We start from the raw sequence: 19,139 nt of genomic DNA on the forward strand, positions 1-19,139 counted from the left end.
GCAGTGATTTTGAAGTCCAAGAAAATACGTCACTGACTGCTTCTGCTTTTCCCCCTTCTATTTGCCATAAAGTGATGGGACCAGATGCCATGATACTAGTTTTTTTTTAATGTTGAGTTTCAAGCCAGCTTTTTCACTCTCCTTTTAAACTTTCATTAAGAGGCTCTGTAGTTCCTCTTCACTTTCTGCCATTAGAGTGGTACCATCTGCATATCTGAGGTTGTTGATATTTCTCCCAGCAATCTTGATTCCAACTTTTTGGTTCATCCAGCCCAGCATTTTGCATGATGTACTCTGCATATAAGTTAAATAAGCAGGGTGACAATATATAGCCTTGTCATACTCCTTTCCCAATTTTGAACCAATTTGTTGTTCTGTATCCAGCTCTAACTGTTGCTTCTTGACCTGCATACAGGTTTCTCAGGAGACAAGTCAGGTGGTCTGGTATTCCCATCTCTAAGAATTTTGCACTGTTTGTTGTGATCCACACAGTCAAAGGCTTTAGCATAGTCAGTGAAAAAGTAGATGTTTTTCTGGAAGTCTCTCATTTTCTCCATGATCCGGTGAATGTGGCAATTTGATCTCTGGCACCTCTGTCTCTTAGAAATCCAGCTTGTACACATGAAAGTTCTCAGTTCAACTACTGCTGAAGCCTAGCTTGAAGGATTTCGAGCATTACCTTGCTAGCATGTGAAATGAATGCAATTGTATGGAAGTCTGATCATTCCTTGTCATTGTCCTTCTTTGAGGTTGGAATAAAAACTGACCTTTTTCAGTCCTGCGGCCACTGATGAGTTTTCCAAATTTACTGACATGTTGAGTGCAGCATTTCAACAGCATCATCTATTAGGATTTGAAATAGCTCAGCAGGTATTCCATCACCTCCACTTTGTTTGTAGTAATGCTTCCGAAGACCCCTTGACTTCACACTCCAGGATGTCTGATTCTAAGTGATTATCCACACTAACGTGATTATCTGGGCCATTAAGACCTTTATTGTATAGTTCTTTTGTGTATTCTTGCCACCTTTTCATACCTTCTTCTGCTAGGTTCTTAGCATTTCTCTCCTTTATCTTACCTATCCTCGTATGAAATGTTCCTTTGATACTCCAGTTTTCTTGAAGAGATCTCTAGTTCTCCCCATTCTGTTGTTTTCCTCTGTTTCTTTGCACTGTTTCTTTAAGAAGGCCTTCTTACCTCTCCTTGCAGTTCTCTGAACTCTGCATTTAGTTGGGTATATCTTTCCCTTTCTCCCTTGCTGTGTGCTTCTCTTTTTTCCTCAGCTATTTGTTAAGCCTCTCCAGACAACCACTTGGGCTTCTTGCGTTTCTTTTTCTTTGGGATGGTTTTGGTCACTGCCTCTTGGACAGTGTTACTAATCTCGGTCCATAGTTCTTCAGACACTCTGTCTGCCAGATCTAATCCCTTGAATCTGTTTGTCAGCTCCACTGTATAATCATAAGGGATTTGATTTAGGTCATAACTTGAATGGCCTAGTGGATTTCCCTACTGTCTTCAATTTAAGCCTGAAATTTTCAATAAGGATCTCCTGATCTGAGTTGTACTAAATTTCTGGTCTGACAGTTTCAACATCTCTGCTCTAACTCTGGTTCTAATTCTTTCCCTGTTTCTTCAAACTGTCTTTTTTTTTTTTTTGCTTTTTGGTAGGCCTTGCAATTTTTTTTTTTTTAATTTAAAGCCAGACATGATATTCTGGGTAAGAGGTGGGCTTTTAGAGGTACAGTTGTAAGGTATAGAGGGAGGAGAAGCATCCTTTAAAGCTGTGATTAGATCTCCATGTTTTTGAGCCTTTGCATCTGGGTTGCGACCTTCACATGTGCTTTTCAGACCTCCACTTCTCCTCTTTAGGAGGGCTAGGGTGGCCTGAGGAGTGGGGAAATAGATGGGCTATTTCCCTTCCCCCAAGGCAGTTCAGTTCAGTTCAGTTTAGTTGCTCAGTCATGTCCGACTCTTTGTGACCCCACGAATCGCAGCACTCCAGGCCTCCCTGTCCATCACCAACTCCCGGAGTTCACTCGAACTCATGTCCATTGAGTCGGTGATGCCATCCAGCCATCTTATCCTCTGTCGTCCCCTTCTCCTCCTTCCCCAACCCCTCCCAGCATCAGAATCTTTTCCAATGAGTTAACTCTTCGCATGAGGTGGCCCAAGTATTGGAGTTTCAGCATCAGTCCTTCCAATGAAAACCCAGGACTGATCTCCTTTAGAATGGACTGGTTGGATCTCCTTGCAGTCCAAGGGACTCTGAAGAGTCTTCTCCAACACCACAGTTCAAAAGACTCTTGAGAGTCCCTTGGACTACAAAGACATCCAACCAGTCCGGCTATTTCCCTTCCCCCAAGGCAATTAGTCTCTGATAAAGCCTGGGTAGTTCAGTTCAGTTCAGTTGCTCAGTCGTGTTCAACTCTTTGCGACACCATGGACTGCAGCATGCCAGGCCTCCCTGTCTATCACCAACTCCAGGAGCTTACTCAAACTCATGTCCATTGAGTTGGTGATGCCATCCAACCATCTCATCCTCTGTTGTCCTCTTCTCCTCCCACCTTCAATCTTTCCCAGCTTCAGGGTCTTTTCAAATGAGTCAGTTCTTCTCCTCAGGCAGCCAAAGTATTGGAGTTTCAGCTTCAGCATCAGTCCTTCCAAAGAATATCGAGGACAGATTTCCTTAGGGTTCACTGGTTGGATCTCCTTGCAGTCCAAGGGACTCTCCAACACCATAGTTCAAAAGCGTCAGTTCTTTGGCACTCAGCTTTCTTTATAGTCCAGCTCTCACATCCATACATGCTGCTGCTGCTGCTAAGTTGTGTCAGTCGTGTCCAACTCTGTGCGACCCCATAGATGACAGCCCACCAGGCTCCCCCGTCCCTGGGATTCTCCAGGCAAGAACACTGGAGTGGGTTGCCATTTCCTTCTCCAATGCATGAAAGTGAAAAGTGAAAGTGAAGTCACTCAGTCGTGTCTGACTCTTAGCGATCCCATGGACTGCAGCCCACCAGGCTCCTCCATCCATGGGATTTTCCAGGCGAGAGTACTGGAGTGGGTTGCCATTGCCTTCTCCCCTTCCATACATGACTACTGGAAAAACCATAGCTTTGACTAGACAGACCTTTGTTGGCAAAGTAATGCTGTCTAGGTTTGTCATAGCTTTTCTTCCAAGGAGCAAGCGTTTTTTAATTTCATGGCTGCAGTCACCATCTGCAGTGATTTTGGAGCCCCAAAAAGTAAGGTCTCTCATTGTTTCCCCATCTATTTGCCATGAAGTGATAGGACCGGATGCCATAATCTTACTTTTCTGAATATTGAGTTTTAAGCCAACTTTTCACTCTCCTCTCTCACTTTCATCAAGAGGCTCTTTGGTTCTTCTTCGCTTTCTGCCATAAGGATGGCGTCATCTGCATATCTGAGGTTATTGATATTTCTCCTGGCAATCTTGATTCCAGCTTGTGCTTCATCCAGCCTGGCATTTGCACGATGTACTCTGCATATAAGTTAAATAAGCAGGGTGGCAATATACAGCCTTAATGTACTCCATTCCCGATATGGAACGAGTCTGTTCAGTCCGGGTAGTTCAGGCTCTGGTTAATTTCTCCTGAGGGCAGACCTTGCTGAGAACAGAATGCAGTGGCATATTTCAAAAAGGTTAATTTTCCTCTCCCCCTACTAAGCCCCAAGGGGATTTTTATATGATCTTCACTGTGAGAAGCTATGGAGTTCCAGTAAGTGAGAGTTACAAAGTGTTGGGGGTCCTCTTGGAATTGTTAATTTACTTTCCCACACTAGCTTCCAGTAGCTGGTAAACATACAGTTCAGATTTTCCTTCTCTGATGCTAGGTTCTATGGAGATTTCTGCTCAAATTAGTTGTGATTATCTGTCTCTCCAGTTTTAGGTGAGAAGGTTTGCCCTGTGGCCTCATCTTTTACGTCAGATATAAGAAGAGTTGTTATTTTTCACTTGGGTTAGCTGTTTACTTACTGTTATGAGGGAGTGGTGAATTCCAGCCTCCTTACATGCTGGGATAGAAACTGGAAGCTAAATTGAGCTTTGAAATGTAAGATTGGTAAATATAAGATGACAGCATTATTTCTTCTTGGAGATTCTAATTGCTTTTCTTTTTCCTATTTATACTGTCTATCTCTGTTGACCCCTTAAGTTGTTCAGGATTCTCAGTTGAGTATTCTGTATCCTTTAAAATTTATTGAGACTTGTATTATGACTCAGGATATGGTCTCACTTGGAAAAGGCTGTGTGTGTACTTGAGAAGAAAGCATGTTGTGCTGCTGTTGGGGCGAGTGTTAGGTAAATATTAGTTATGTCAGGTTGGTCAATGGTCTTGTTCAGGTCTTCTCTGTGTTTATGATTTTTTTTTTGTCTACAGGTCTATCAGCTACTGGAGAGGCATTGATATCTCCAGCTATACAATTGCTTTACTTATGACTCATTTCCGTTCTGTTAGTTTTTGCTTCATATATTTTGAAACTGTCACTTAGGTACACAGAAGTTTAGAAGTTTTATGTCCTCTTGATGAATTGATATGTGTCATTATTAAATGACTCCTTCTTTGATCTGAAGTCTACCTTGTCTCTTCTGGGCTATCATCTGAAATGTATGTAGTGGCCTTTCCATGCAGTTGCTTGGGCTTCCTCGTAACACGACGGCTGGGTTACAGAAGTGAGCATTTAAGAGAGCAGATCATAAGCGTATGACTTTTTTGTGTTCCAGCTTTGGAAGTCACGTAACATCACATCTGTGTTTCTAAGCCCACCCAGGCTTATGGGAAAGGAGTATGAGCCCACGTCTCCGTGGGAGAAGTGTGGAAGGCACACTGTGAGAACAGCATGTGTGTTGGGAATCATGTTCTGGCCTCCTTTGCAAAATAGAGTCTGCCAGTTTGGGAAAATAAATAATGGTTAAATTGTTAGTAACCCAGTAAGGAATTTTTTTCAACATTTTTTTTCTTTTTCTTTTCCCCAATAAGGATACAAGATTTTTTAATTTAATCCCCTCAAGTAAAGTTTGATACAAAATCTTATACCATAACAATTTTATGTATTAAGGTTTTATTATGATAACACTTTTTTAGTAAGATCCTTTTGGTCCTGTTTTCTATTTATTTATAACACTTCCTAAGATAATTTTTGTTATTATTTTTATTGCAGATAAGACTGTAAACTGTAATATGGATTCATTGAAAGGTTCACCTAAAAAAGAATCTGAAAAGAAACAACAGTACATCTCCTTGAAAGATGTAAATAAGGTGCTGTTTTAAAATGTTCATTAAATATAAAGTTTATGTAGTGTTCGTTTTAGAATATTCTCCTTTAAAATCTACCAGGAACCAAAACTGTGGCTATGATAGTTTTATTCATGAAAAAAAAAACGTAAGTTTACTCTGTTTCAGATGAACAGGATAACCCTTATTCTTCCCTTTTCAAGTCCTTGTTCTTGGCCTGCTGACCACTTGACGAAATTGGGTGTATATTCTCACTTAAACAAGGGTATAAGTATCTGGAATCATGGGACACTCTTAATAGTTAAGGTCAAGTCTTAGCTGTCCCTCCAGTTCCCTTGACAAGCAAGACAAGTGAAAGTAATTCCAGGACGTTTTAAACACTGACTGTCTGAAAGGCTGGCTGCCTGCTATTTGGACCCTTCAGTCGAGTGTTTATAGTGGTGGCCTCTCCAGTTCTTGGTCTCTTCATATCTGTGTTGCCTGGACCTTATCTGAGATGGTTGTCTATGAGGACAACTCCCAGGGAATTTTGATGCCTCAAGAACACGTATGTTGCTAGCATAAATATTCGTCCTGAAAAAAAATTTTTTTTTTTTACAGTGTGTTGAATCTTCAGTGTGCTGGCCAACAAAGAGAGGCATAACCATATATGCCAATCCAGACACACCAGCTGCAAGGTATGATCTGAAAATCTAGTGTAATTGACTAGAGACTTAAGTATAATATTGTTTTATACAGTGTTCTGTAAGATTGATGATGGGAGAATATTCGTTTTCAAAAAGAGTGACCCTGGAAATTTTGATGAAGCATATATTTAAAATAAATATGTTTGACAGCTGGCTAGCAGCACAGTTTTCCAAAAAGTGGTAGTGATTCTGGAGTCTCCTTGTTACCTTGTCAGATAGAACTATGTCTGTAAGGCAGATGTCTTGATGTGAAGGGAGGGTATATGTGGGCCCGATGGCAGTTCAGGTTGGTGGAAGGTGAAGAATGGTTTCTTGTATCCTTGAAGATGAGCTTCCAAGTCTTTGTAACCCTGTCCTCAGCAAGATCCATGCCAGTGATATTAATGGGAAAATGTGATATTATGCACTTCGTATGGAGTAAAAGATCTTAAAATAGGAAGCTTCCATTTCTCCCTCCTGGACTGTATGCTAGTGTTGTCATACATTGTATTTGTACATTTGTTAAACATGCTGGAATCTATTATTGTTCCTATTGAAACAGTTCTTCTTTGAGGGATTTAAATAAATAATAAGAGAAATTATCGTATATTTACCTATGTGGCTATCATCCATGCTTTTTACTTTTTGTGTAGATCCAGATTTCTGTCTGGTACCATTTTCCTTTTACTTGAGGGACTTCCTTACTATTCCTTGTATTATATTTCTTCCTTTACTATTTCTTGGGTCTGCTGGTGATGAACTCTTTCAGCTTTTATATGTCTGAAAAAACTTTACTAGGTTAGAATTCCAGCTTTAAATTTCTTTTTTCCTGTATTTTAGTGATGTTGCTTCACCATCTGCCTGCTCATATTGTTTGCAATGCAAAATCTACCATCATATTTTTCCTTTGTTCCTGTTTTCAGCATGTCTTTTCCTCTGTTTTTAGGGTTTTCTCTTCATTGCTGGCTTGAACAATTTAATTATTGTATGTCTTGATGAAGTTTCTCTCATTTTTCTTATGCTTGAGATTCATTAGGGCTCTTCATTTGTAGGTTTCTGTCTTCGCTGGGGCTTCCCCGATAGCTCAATGGTAAAGAATCCACTTGCAGTGTAGGAGACCCGGGTTCGATCCCTGGGATGGGAAAATCCCCTGGAGGAGGGTGTGGCAACCCACTTTGGTACTTTTGCCTAGAAAATCCCATGGATAGAGGAGCCTGGCAGGCTGCAGTCCTTAGGGTCGCACAGTCAGGTACAACTGTGCAGCAGCTAAGCAGCAGCGGCAGTCTTTTTCTCAGATTTGATAAGCATTCAGCTGTGTTATTCTACAAATATTTTTTTCTGTCATTTTCTTCTTTTTTGAGATTCTTATAAGACAAATGTCTCTGAGGCTCTGTTCGTTTTTTCAATTTTTTCTTGCTGTTCTATATTAATAATTCTACTGGTCTGTGTTTAATTAACTCTTCTGTTATCTCCATTTTGCCCATCCGTTGAAGTTTTTATCTGATGTATTATATTTTTTGTTCTAAAATTTTCATTTGATTTTTTTATAGTTTATATTTTTGCTGAGAAGAAAATAAAATTCTGATTGTGTCATTTAAGAGTGCTCACCTTTCCTTCTCTTATGGAGCATGGTTATAATAGCTCCTCTAGGGTGTTTTATAATTCACACTTCTGAGCTGTATTGGGGTTGGCACCTGTTGGTTATTTTTTCCCTCTACAGCTGACCTGATTTTCCTTATTCTTTGTATGTTGAGTAATTTTGGATCGTGCTCTAGATACTTTGAATATTATGGCATGAGACTTTGGTTTAGAATCTTCTGGAGAATGTTGATTTCGTTGTTTTAGCAGGAGGTCGTCACTCCCTTAGGGTTCAGACCTCAAACTCTGCCTCACTTGCGGTGGGTGGTGATGGTGACACTGTTTCCAACTCTGTGGTCCGCTGCTTTGGGTCTGTTCTGGACATGCTCAGTTTGGGATCGGAGTGGGACTTGGGGTGGGTATGGGATTCCCCCCACCCCCAGCTCTCTATCTCTTTTTTCCCCAGGACTTTTCCTCACATTCACCATTTTCTAGATGTTCTCGCTCCCTGTTCCTCTGACCAGATAGTTGTTTTTGGTGCGTGTGGAGAAGCTACCATGCAGTTCGTGTGACTGGGGTTGCTTGTGGAATAAAATAGCAATGGAAATAAAAGAAGAAGAAAAGATGGAAAATTTCCCTCATCCAGTCTCTAGACCACTGGGTCCCCATTTCCTGGTTCATTAGAGGGAGAGAGAAGTTTTCTCTTGGGGTTTTAAGTGACCATGTGTGTGATTAGTATCACTACATGCAGCTCCATGGTCAGAGCTGGCCTTGGGGTTAGAACAAGAGGAGAGAGGGCCAGGAGAGGACAAGAGGGGAGAGGGCCAGGATTCCTCACACCCACTGGTCTCAGGCCTCTCTTCTCTGTTCTCTGGCTTGAAATATTTCAGCCGTCCTCATCTGAAGCTCCTGTACCTGCACTGATGCAGATTCCTTGATTGCGGAGGGTCCGCTGTACGACACTATCTTATATAAGGGACTTGAGCATCCTTGGATTTCGGTATCCCTGGGGTTCCTGGAATCAGTACCCTGCAGATACCGAAATACTGATGGATGACTTTCTCAGGTTTTCTGACGTCTGCATCCTCTGCACCATTCTGCAACGCGGGCCACCCTTGTGTCAACACCAAGAAATAGAGAAATGTGAAAGCCAGGACACCCTCCATGATTCTGGTGGTTTTTCACGTTGGGACTTCCTCCCCTGTGGTTTCATACTTCATCCCGAGTTTTTTGTTGTAATCCGTAAGGGAGAGAAGCTGTAGGGGGCTTGCTCCCTCTTGGCAGCCTGAGGACTGTCAAAATGGTCTTCATACTCAAAGGACTCAGTTTCAGTTCTCAAAGAATTTACTTAAGTTGATCCACTTATTCTGTAGTGGTACTCTCAAATTTTCTCCCAGAAAATAAAGGTATTTTCAGATTTGGAGTAAATGGATTCAGAAATTTTAGCAAATGTTTTTGATTTTTAGTGCTTCATGTCAGAAGTCAAGTGAGAAGCCACTTAGATCAGCTGAGAAGAAAGAATACAATGAGAAGAATGGCTGTGTGAAGTATGGATTTTTTTTTCTTGGCCTAAATTTTTTATTGAAATAACTGTAGAAAAATTATAAGCAGGAAGAATTGATATATGATTTTATTATTAATTTCAAACCTGCAGTCCCAGTGACTCAGTGGGTAAAGAATCCACCTGCAGTGCAGGAGACACAAGAAACACAGGTCCAATCCCTGGTTTGGGAACATCCCCTGGAGGAGGGCATGGCAACCCACTCCAGTATTCTTGCCTGGAAAATCCCATGGACAGAGGAGCCTGGCGGGGTACGGTCCTTAGGGTCACAAAGAGTCGGACACGTCTGAAGCGACTGAGCACAGCACAGCACATACACAGTGTCTTCTACAGGCTTTGAGGTTAGTTTTTTCTTTTCCATTTGCTAGGGCAGATTTTTCTGTTTAAAAGTTTTGTTCTACTATAAGTAGTCATTCTCTGCCTCCCCTTCCTGAATCTCTTGTCAAGTGAACAATTTTATGAAACAATTTAAATATAGTTGATCTTTTGAGGGCTGTTGATTTTATATGGGTTGGCACTTACTTTCTTCCTAGTTTTCTGATGTTAAGTGGATCTACCACCTGCTGGAGAAAGTAGGTATTTATAGTGTGAAACTTGGGAAGTTTTGTTTTTTTTTTTGTCCTGCCAGATTCACAAAGTACTCACTTGCAGGTTGTTAACAGTAATCTCGTTATTTTATACTTGTTTAATCCACAATGTATTTTTGTACCAATTTTTATGATTTCTTACCCTACCAGCCTAAAAACACTCTCACATTCCAAGTAACTGTGGCTGCTCTGAAGCCATCAGAGTGACAAAGCGTCTAAGACGGTTCAGAAGTGGGTAGATTGTACAGTAGCCGCTAACTGGGATGACTGGGGAGAGGGTCGTTGACCTATGGCCATCTTGGTGTCCTGACTCCCTGGAGGCTGCTCTGTGGCCCTGTGACATCCCAGCAGGAGGGCCTCACGGTATCCATGGCCAAGGGCTCTGAACGCTGCCCTGTGGAGCCCACGGGTCTTGGGATGGTTGTTCATGCACCAGAGTTGACATCCTCCTACCCAGGCATCCCTCCACCTGATACCTGGAAGTAGTGATGCTCCAACAGGTTATTTTCCTTGACCCAAAGACTTTGCATTATCCATGTGGCTCATTCCTTTTAGCCTCATGCCCTTTACTTAGAACCCTCTGATGAAATGACATCAGTTATCCTATCAGTCTGTTGTGGGTTCCAGAGAACCTTGAAGTGATTGAAGATTAAACCGCAGAAAAGGAAGGAGGCAGTGGGTTTCTTAGAAGGAACACGAGTTAGTGATCATGCAGTCTTTCTCCTTGTTCAGAGCCAGTGGTCCTGGGATCGGCACTGCTCTGCAGAGCAGGGCCCAGTGGGGGAGGGGGAGGGGCAACACGAGCCTGGCAGACCCGCCACAGCCCTCATGTAGCAATGGACAGCGTGGAACAGAGCAAGTGGTAATGTTGTGGCCAGGCCTGTAGTTCATTTTACCTCTGTCAAGGAAAATTTAGAATAGTAACTGAACTGAAGAGCACTTCTTTTTCCTTCAAATGATCCTTTTGATTATTTTATAGATTACTGCAGTTTTTAAATCCTGATCCTTTGAGAGCTGATGGAATCTCTGATTTACAGCAGGTATTGAACTCCCCCCCCGACCCCCCCCCCCCCCACCAAAAGAAAGAAAACTGTTTACTCTTTAAATCCCACCCCTCCTTTCCTCTAAATTTGAGATATAAAGAGAAATTCCTGGCATGGAGAACTTTACCTGAAGACGTCCTTTTAGAAATTATCTAATAAATTACTGCTTTAGAGACATGGCTCCTTTTCTGTTTGGGTAATAGATAATCTTCCTTTCATTTTGGTTATTTGGATGGGTTTTGATTTACACTAGGGTTTTACACTGAAACCGAACTCTCATGTCCTCTTCATCTCCGTAAGGTCCTTGGTATTGTGTGCTAACACCACTGGGCGGAGCCGCCTAGTACCTGTGTTCTTAGTTGCAGAAGCTGAAGTCGGGGTCCCGGCAGCCCATGGCAGTTTTGCGAAACAAGATTGAGCCCTGCTTGTCCATCGAGACAGCACCACTCTCAACAGACCTGAAAAAGGTGATGGGATTCATAAAGGAACGCTGACCTGTTGTAATGTAAAGAGATTTTTAATAAACAATTCTGAGGTTGCATTTCCATAATTTCTTTGCTTTTGAAACTCTCTTTTAAGATTTTGTTACTAATTTCTCATTTATTCTTAAAGTCCAGGTTAACATCTTATAAGTGAATAATTCTTTTTGTGGAGAAACCTAAATGCTTTTGTGCAGTGAGTTCTCAAATGAGCCTCTGAAAGGAAGCTCAGAAGGAGCACAAGCAGTCGGGGCAGTTAGAATGTTCTCCTCATTCTCTTCAGAATTGCGTTCTAGAACTGTGGTTTCACTTAGAGCATCAATTTCAAGCATCAGTTTAGATCATGTTTATCTGCTTCCCTCTTGATATTAAAAAAAAAAAAGAAAGAAAACCCCACAAGGATGAATAGAATGAGCGTGAAGTCTTTATTGGGCAGGAAATTTCTTACAGGCTTTTGGGAGATGGAAAAACAGCAGCAGAGGGCGGCTGGCCACTGACTGGCCACTGAGAAAGGAGCGACATGGGGAGGGCTCTGAACCGCCCCCCTTGTTTCCTGAGCACCCACAGCCAGCTTCTCAGGAAGGAGATGGAGGCTCTGCTTGGAGACACTGAATGACCCTCGAGAATAACCTTCAGGCAACGCTGTTGTTCAGTCCTCCCAGTAAAAATGCCTGCTTGCTGCCTGTCTCCCTTCAGTGATGGGACTCTGACGTGGTGCTGAGCTCCAGCCTGCCTACAGGTGTAGCCCAGCATTTAGTGTCCTTGATGGGAGCAGTCTCCAGGGATCCTTGGACATTTTGAAGAAAGCCTTCACCTGGGGAAAAAGGAAAACCAAACTCTGAAGGAAACAAACGATGTCAGGAGTGAAAGAAAACATGAGAAAGTAGATATCCTCAGAGATAAGAGGAGATACTGCTCGACTTTAATAAGGTGCTATAAAAAAGAGAAACAGATAAAAAGGGGTCTTAGGAATGAAAAATACTATAGAAAGAAAAAAACAGATATGAGAGGTAAAATAGAAGTTAACATCAGAAAGTAGAACAGAAAGATGGAAATGGGGGAAAAGAGAATTTGTGAATCAATTTGAGGTCTCGTATCTGAATAGGATTTCTATAAAGAATGACGAAAGAGGGCAGAAAATCCTGGGCATAGCACATGGACACTCCCTAGACGTAATGGATATGACTTTCTAAATTTAGAGAGTTTGGTGACCACAGACCCAGCACAACTGAGGAGCAAGAGCATAGACACGTTGCCACGAAGCATCTGAACTGAAGGGATTCAGAGATGCTGCAAGCTTCCAGGGAGAAGAGACCCAGCCCTGGAGGGGAGGGATCCAGAGATGCTGCAAGCTTCCAGGGAGAAGAGACCCAGCCCTGGAGGGGAAGGATCCAGAGATGCTGCAAGCTTCCAGGGAGAAGAGACCCAGCCCTGGAGGGTCAGAAACCAGAATGGCTTCAGACTTGTCCATGGGCCACCAGAGGAGCACTGACTCCAAAACATTGGTGAAAAGTGACTTCCAACATGGAAGTCTCTAGCTGAACCACTAGTGAAGAGTGAGGATGAAATGAAGGCGTTTTCACATGTGCAGAGTCTGAAATTTCCTTTTTCTGTACCCTTTGTCGAGAAGCTGCCAAAATTTGATCTCCACCAAACCAAGAAATTCACCTGAAAAAGTTACAGAGAAGAGGTGACATTGCAGGAAGATCCCCGTCCCGGGTACAGCTGGGGCTCAGGGCTGGGGGATGAGGTCTTCAGAGAACTGACGGGCTGGCTGGCGAGTTCAGCCTCGTGGAGGAGCGCATCCATGCGGCTGGAGAGCTCTGGGGAACATTTGGGGGGTTTCGGTGAGAGTTATATACAAAAATAAGCAAACAAAAGGCATGTTTGTTTTGGGGAATTACAAAACAAAAACTTTGCAAGTGGAGCTGATGCACCAGCAGTTTTTCAGAAGGAGGAAGAGAAACCACATCCTTGGTCTGGTAAGCATTAAACACCTGGTCCTTCAACACGCTGCCTATTGGATCCTTTCAGTCTGAAGCCCAGAAAAGCAAAGAGTCTCTTTGAGCAGGAGTTCACTGCTGGAAAATGTCTGGGGGGACTTACTAAGTTAGGTGTTGGAAAATACCAGACTGATCAATGAGTACTTGTTGGGGTAAGGTAAGCAGTGAGAAGGGTCTGTTAGCTTCTGTACTTTATTGTTGTCTTGGTTGTCATTGATGTTTTGTAGGCTCTTCAGAGAAATAAGTTTCCAGGCCCCAGCCACACTGAGTCTTACTCCTGGCCTCCCATAGCGCGGGGCTGCGACGTGGTGGTCATTTCTCACTGCGGAAATGACCCTTCGTTGTACCTCCCACCAGTGCTCACGATTCTGCAAACCGGGGGCTGCTACAAGTCGTTGCCAAGTAGGAACGGAGTAAGTTGAAGACAGTTTTGTTTTCCAACAAAATGGATTAAAAGTTTATTTTAAACTTGATGCCTGACTTTTGGTTAAGTTTAGGTTACATTAAAACTGAGGACAGAGACTATCCTGTGAGAAACTCTTCTCAGCGCAGACCCTGATTCTTACCGAGAATCCCTGGTTGTTGGCAGTTGTCTGAGTCAGGAGAGTCCTGGCTTTTCGTGATGAATGTACAGTTTATAGAATTATTTCACTGACTGGATCTAATTGTCACAGCAACCCCTTGAGATGGTCAGGCTGTGTGTTGTCTTCTCTGTTTTATAGATGAGAAAATTAAGCTCCTGAAAAGTCCTTACCTGCTGACAAGTGTGACAAGACGTGGGATTTGAATTTAGATTATCTTTTAAAAATTTGTATTTGTTTGGCTGCATGAGGTCTTAGTTGTGGCACGTGGGATCTTTCGTTGTGGCGCACAGACTCTCGTTGCAGCGTGTGGACTCTCTAATTGTGGTGTGTGGGCTTCAGAGCACCAGGGCTCAGTATTTCAGTGTGCGGGTAGGTCAGTGTGCGGGCGTAGTTACTCCACAGCTTATGGGATCTTAATTCCCTGGCCACGGATCAAACCCACATCCCCTGCATTGAAAGGCCGATTCTTAACCACTGGACCACTAGGGAAGTCCCATGAATTTAGATTTTCTGTCATCTTGTCCCTGTTCACTGTTTTGTAATCCTACTTTATTTTTCCCAAGCATAAGAATCAGAAAATAGCTGAGAAGCCAGATGGAAAGGGGAGGAGGTGGATGTGAGGGTCCGGTGGTGGTGGGGGAGTACCATCCGCTTTGTTGGGGTCTGGCTGTCAGGGAACTGATGAGTGTGATCTGTCTCGGTTCTTCTCCCCAGAGATACACTGCGGGTGGTTCCATCACTCATTATAAGGTGAAAAATAGCAGTACAGATTTCATCTAGGAAAGGTAATAGTGTATCTAATTATGCCTTGTGGTTTTATGAGTTTTCCTTGGAAATCTGCATTGTCTGTGTTATGATATATTGACTTAATAATATTAAGTGGATGCATTTATATCACTCAGGTAGCAGCTGACCCCATTGATGAGAGGCAGCTTGTGTTGAGATTGGCCCCTGGCTGGGCCAGGAGGGAATGTCCAGGTCTGCTGCTTGTGGCCATCCTGTTTCGTCCGTGTCTCCAGGGTCAGCCTGCATTTAGGCGTGAGCCCTGGAAGCTGGTGCTTGCCTGGATCTGCGTAAAAGAAAGAGGAGACTTGTTCTTGTCTTCAGTTAATTGAGGCCGTGTGTTCAGAAAGGTGTCGGCAGACAGTCCCCCTTCCAGAGAGATCCCTGAGGGATAGCGGAGGGCAGGATTCAGGTGGTGCGGCAGGAATCTTGCTCTCCTAAGGAAGAGATGTTAACCTTTTTCGCCTTTTCAGGAGGCTGTTAGTGCGTCCTTGTGCGGTCTGGAGCCAGACTGCCTGGCTTGACATCCTGTTGCTGCTGTGTGTTCAGCTGCGCAGCCCTGGGAAACTGCTTCCACCTCTCTGCCCTAGGCTGCTCCTCCGTGCAATGAGATAGGACCTCGCCCGCTCTAAGGGAACTTTACAGATGAAACGATTTTTACTTGTGCATAAGTGATTTTTAGTTTAGACCCTATCAGAAGCTGAGTCACTGTGTCTGAATCCTTTCTAATGAGATTATGTTTTGGCTTTTCTGACCTACATGACGGTGATGATGGCAAAAACTTGGTAGTGCTTACTGAATACAGGGAGGTGTCCTGCATGCTTTTACATACACTTTCTGTGATTTTTTTAACCTTTGTCCAAAATTATATTGAATTTGTTTGTCTTTGCAGCCTCTGGCAGTCATCGTGTGCCCTGGGTGGAAAAAGGCCCAATTTATTTTTGAATTATTGGGAGACTATAGCGCGTCCTGCAGACCTCTTCATCCTGTGTTGTTAACAATCGGACTGCACAAAGATGAAGCCAAAAATATGAAGCTTCCAAGGGGATGTAAGCAGCCTTTCCAGGCTATTTGGTTTTCCCTAGAGAACACGGTGCAGCCCGGCTCAGGCGGACCTGGGAGCCACCCGGACACGGGGCTTGTGTATTGGCCGGCCTCACTTATCAGTTATGTATCTGTGTAGGTAGTCAGGGTGTACTCTTGGCTTACATTTGTTTTACTGAAAAAAGTCTGTCTTTTCATTCATTTATCAACTATGTAGTAAATACCTACTGTTCATTTGAAGGTGAAGGTGAAGTCGCTCAGTCGTGTCCGACTCTTTGCGACCCCGTGGACTACAGCCTACCAGGCTTCTCCGTCCATGGGATTCTCCAGGCAAGAATACTGGAGTGGGTTACCATTTCCTTCTCCAGGGGATCTTCCCAACCCAGGGATCAAACCTGCGTCTCCCGCATTGGAGGCAGATGCTTTATTTAGTGTTGACTAAAACCCCACCCTGCCTTTCAGGAGCTCAAAACCTGGTGGAAACCCAGGTTACTGAATCAGAAAATACAGGGGCTGGCCCAGGCAGGCCTCTTGTGTACCCACCTGAGTATGAAAAACAGGTTTTTATTTTATTAAAAGGCATTTCTAGAAAGTGTGTGAAATCTTAACAAAGGAAATCTTAGAATCACGTGTGGAAAATCTGAAGTGTCAACTCTGTTTTCTTTTAAAATGTAGGCAATGTGGTTGTCACAACACCACATAGTCTCCTGAGACTTCTCCAGTATCAAAGCTTATTGTTTCTTAGACTCTGTCACCTACTTTTGGATGAGGTGGAAGTGTTACTGTCTGAGGCTAATGAGCAAGTAAGTGTGTCATGTTCATTCAGATGTCATTACTACTTAGAAATATTTACACATATGTATATATACAGATAGAGAGAGAAAATTGAAACTCTTTTAGAAATCAGGAAATTTAGTTGGGAAGAAGCTGGTTAGTCTAAAAAAATTTTTCCTTTAACTGCTGTAATTAAGATGAGAGAATGTTTATCTGAAGAGCAAAAATTCTTTCCTAGGGAGATTTTTCTAAAATACTTAATATTTTTCTGCTTATAAAATCAATCATTTTGTTTTAGAAAATTTGGGAAATAGAGAACATTTGAAAAAAACCCCACATGTGTAATCTTAACACTCAGAGGTAATCAGTTGTTCCTAATTTAGAGTATTTCTTTCCTTTTTGTAATTCTGGTGTCTGTTGATACATATAATTAATGTTCAGTTTAATTGCTCAGTCGTGTCCGACTCTTTTCGAGCCCATGAATCGCAGCACGCCAGGCCTCCCTGTCCATCACCAACTCATGGAGTTTACCCAGGCTCATGTGCATCAAGTTGGTGATCCCATCCAGCCACCTCATCCTCTGTCATCCCCTTCTCCTGCCCCCAGTCCCTCCCAGCATCAGGGTCTTTTCCAGTGAGTCAACTCTTCGCATGAGGTGGCCAAAGTATTAGAGTTTTAGCTTCAGCATCAGTCCTTCCAATGAACACCCAGGACTGGTCTCCTTTAGAATGGACTGGTTGGATCTCCTTGCAGTCCTAGGGACTCTCAAGACTCTCCAACACCACAGTTCAAAAACATCAATTCTTCGGCGCTCAGCTTTCTTCACAGTCCAACTCTCACATCCATACATGACCACTGGAAAAACCATAGCCTTGTCTAGATGGACCTTTGTTGGCAAAGTAATATCTCTGCTTTTTAATATGCTATCTAGGTTGGTCATAACTTTCCTTCCAAGGAGTAAGCGTCTTTTAATTTCATGGCTGCAGTCACCATCTGCAGTGATTTTGGAGCCCCCCAAAATAAAGTCTGACACTGTTTCCACTGTTTCCCCATCTATTTCCCATGAAGTGATGGGACCAGATGCCATGATCTTAGTTTTCTGAATGTTGAGCTTTAAGCCAACTTTTTCACTCTCCTCTTTCACTTTCATCAAGAAGCTTTTTAGTTCCTCTTCACTTTCTGCCATAAGGGTGGTGTCATCTGCATATCTGAGGTTATTGATATTTCTCCCGGCAATCTTGATTCCAGCTTGTGCTTCTTCCAGCCCAGCATTTCTCATGATGTACTCTGCATAGAAGTTAAATAAGCAGGGTGACAATATACAGCCTTGACATACTCCTTTTTCTATTTGGAACCAGTCTGTTGTTCCATGTCCAGTTCTAACTATTGCTTCTTGACCTGCATATAGGTTTCTCAAGAGGTAGGTCAATTGGTTTGGTATTCCCATCTCTTTCAGAATTTTCCACAGTTTATTGTGATCCACACAGTCAAAGGCTTTGGCATAGTCAATAAAGCATAAATAGATGTTTTTCTGGAACTCTCTTGCTTTTTTGATGATCCTGTGGATGTTGGCAATTTGGTCTCTGGTTCCTCTGCCTTTTCTAAAACCAGCTTGAGCATCTGGAAGTTCATGGTTCACGTATTGCTGAAGCCTGGCTTGGAGAATTTTTAGCGTTACTCTTTAATGTTATCAGGACTTTATTTTGTGTATTAGTTTGTAACTTGTGAACAGCATTGTGAGTACTGCTACTCACTATTATTCCCTAGCATGATTGTTATTGTCTACTTAATATTGAATCCTACGGGCACAGTATAATTTGTTTTATAATTGCCCTATATTTGGATATTTAGGATCATTTGTGTGTGTGGCTGAAGAAACACATCTTTTTTGCACACATTTTTCTTAGGATAAATTCCTAGGAAGGGGATTAATGGATCAGAGGCTGTGAATTCTTAGAAGGCATTTGTTGGAAGCAGTGACAGCCTGTAGCATTCCTGTGGGGCAGTGATGGCCCCAGCATCAAGTCCAGGCTTTGTTACCTACTGACTGTGTGGGTCTGGGCAGGGTTCCTGAACTCCTCTAAAGTCTCAGTTCTTATTTGCAAAGTTAATATCTGGACCACTGCCTTGTACACTGGCCCTTCTGAAAGTGTAGATGAATTTGCACTCCATCAGGCAATGTGCCAGGGGCCACACACGCTGGACCCCTAGCAGTAGGAGGCCCTCGTCCAGCTTCCTTTTCCAGGCTGATTGTTACGCATGGAGTCTGATTTACTTAATCTCTGTGTTCTTGACAGTTTGCTAAATTGAGCATTGATTCATACTGGCCGTTTGTACCCAATCTTCTGTGAGCTGCTGTTTCATTTCCTTTGATTGTTTTCTTTCAGTGGGATTATCTTTTCTACCTAGTTTGTACAGTAGAAGTTTTTATATAAGGCAATTAATCCTTTATTACCTTTGTTACCCCTGATTCTGGGAAAGATTGAGGGCAAGAGGAGAAGGGGGCGACAGAGGATGAGATGGTTGGTTGGTATCACCTACTCAATGGACATGAGTTTGAGTAGACTCAGGGACATAGTGAAGGACAAAGAATCCTGGCCTGCTGCAGTCTGTGCGACCGCCAAGAGTTGGACACGACTTGGTGACAACAACAAATTAATCCGTTGTTACCTGTGTTATCCATATATACCTAGATGATGTTTGTTTTAATTTTGTCTGTATTTAACATTTTTCCTTTTTAGTTTTTTTTTTCTTTTGCTTTAATGTTTAAAGACTTTCCCCATTCT

The 19,139-nt window shown here is 42.7% G+C and overlaps 1 protein-coding gene across 3 annotated transcripts in view; it reads left to right on the forward strand.

Moving 5' to 3' along the window:
* TDRD12 (tudor domain containing 12) overlaps positions 1–19,139 on the forward strand; it is a 75,741-nt gene that overhangs the window by 32,294 nt on the left and 24,308 nt on the right. For all 3 annotated transcript variants that reach the window (XR_011561528.1, XR_011561529.1, XM_070770902.1), the window contains exons 9-16: positions 5,179–5,276; positions 5,853–5,929; positions 8,962–9,042; positions 10,623–10,683; positions 11,046–11,153; positions 13,396–13,581; positions 15,428–15,584; positions 16,255–16,382. Coding sequence is in view for 1 of the 3 variants with exons in the window: in XM_070770902.1 (XP_070627003.1) it covers positions 5,179–5,276; positions 5,853–5,929; positions 8,962–9,042; positions 10,623–10,683; positions 11,046–11,153; positions 13,396–13,581; positions 15,428–15,584; positions 16,255–16,382 (896 nt within the window). In the remaining 2 variants the exon portion in view is untranslated. The remainder of the gene's footprint in view (positions 1–5,178; positions 5,277–5,852; positions 5,930–8,961; positions 9,043–10,622; positions 10,684–11,045; positions 11,154–13,395; positions 13,582–15,427; positions 15,585–16,254; positions 16,383–19,139) is intronic.

Source organism: Bos indicus, chromosome 18 (genome assembly GCF_029378745.1).
Source record: "Bos indicus isolate NIAB-ARS_2022 breed Sahiwal x Tharparkar chromosome 18, NIAB-ARS_B.indTharparkar_mat_pri_1.0, whole genome shotgun sequence".
In the NCBI taxonomy this organism is placed as follows: Eukaryota; Metazoa; Chordata; class Mammalia; order Artiodactyla; family Bovidae; genus Bos; species Bos indicus.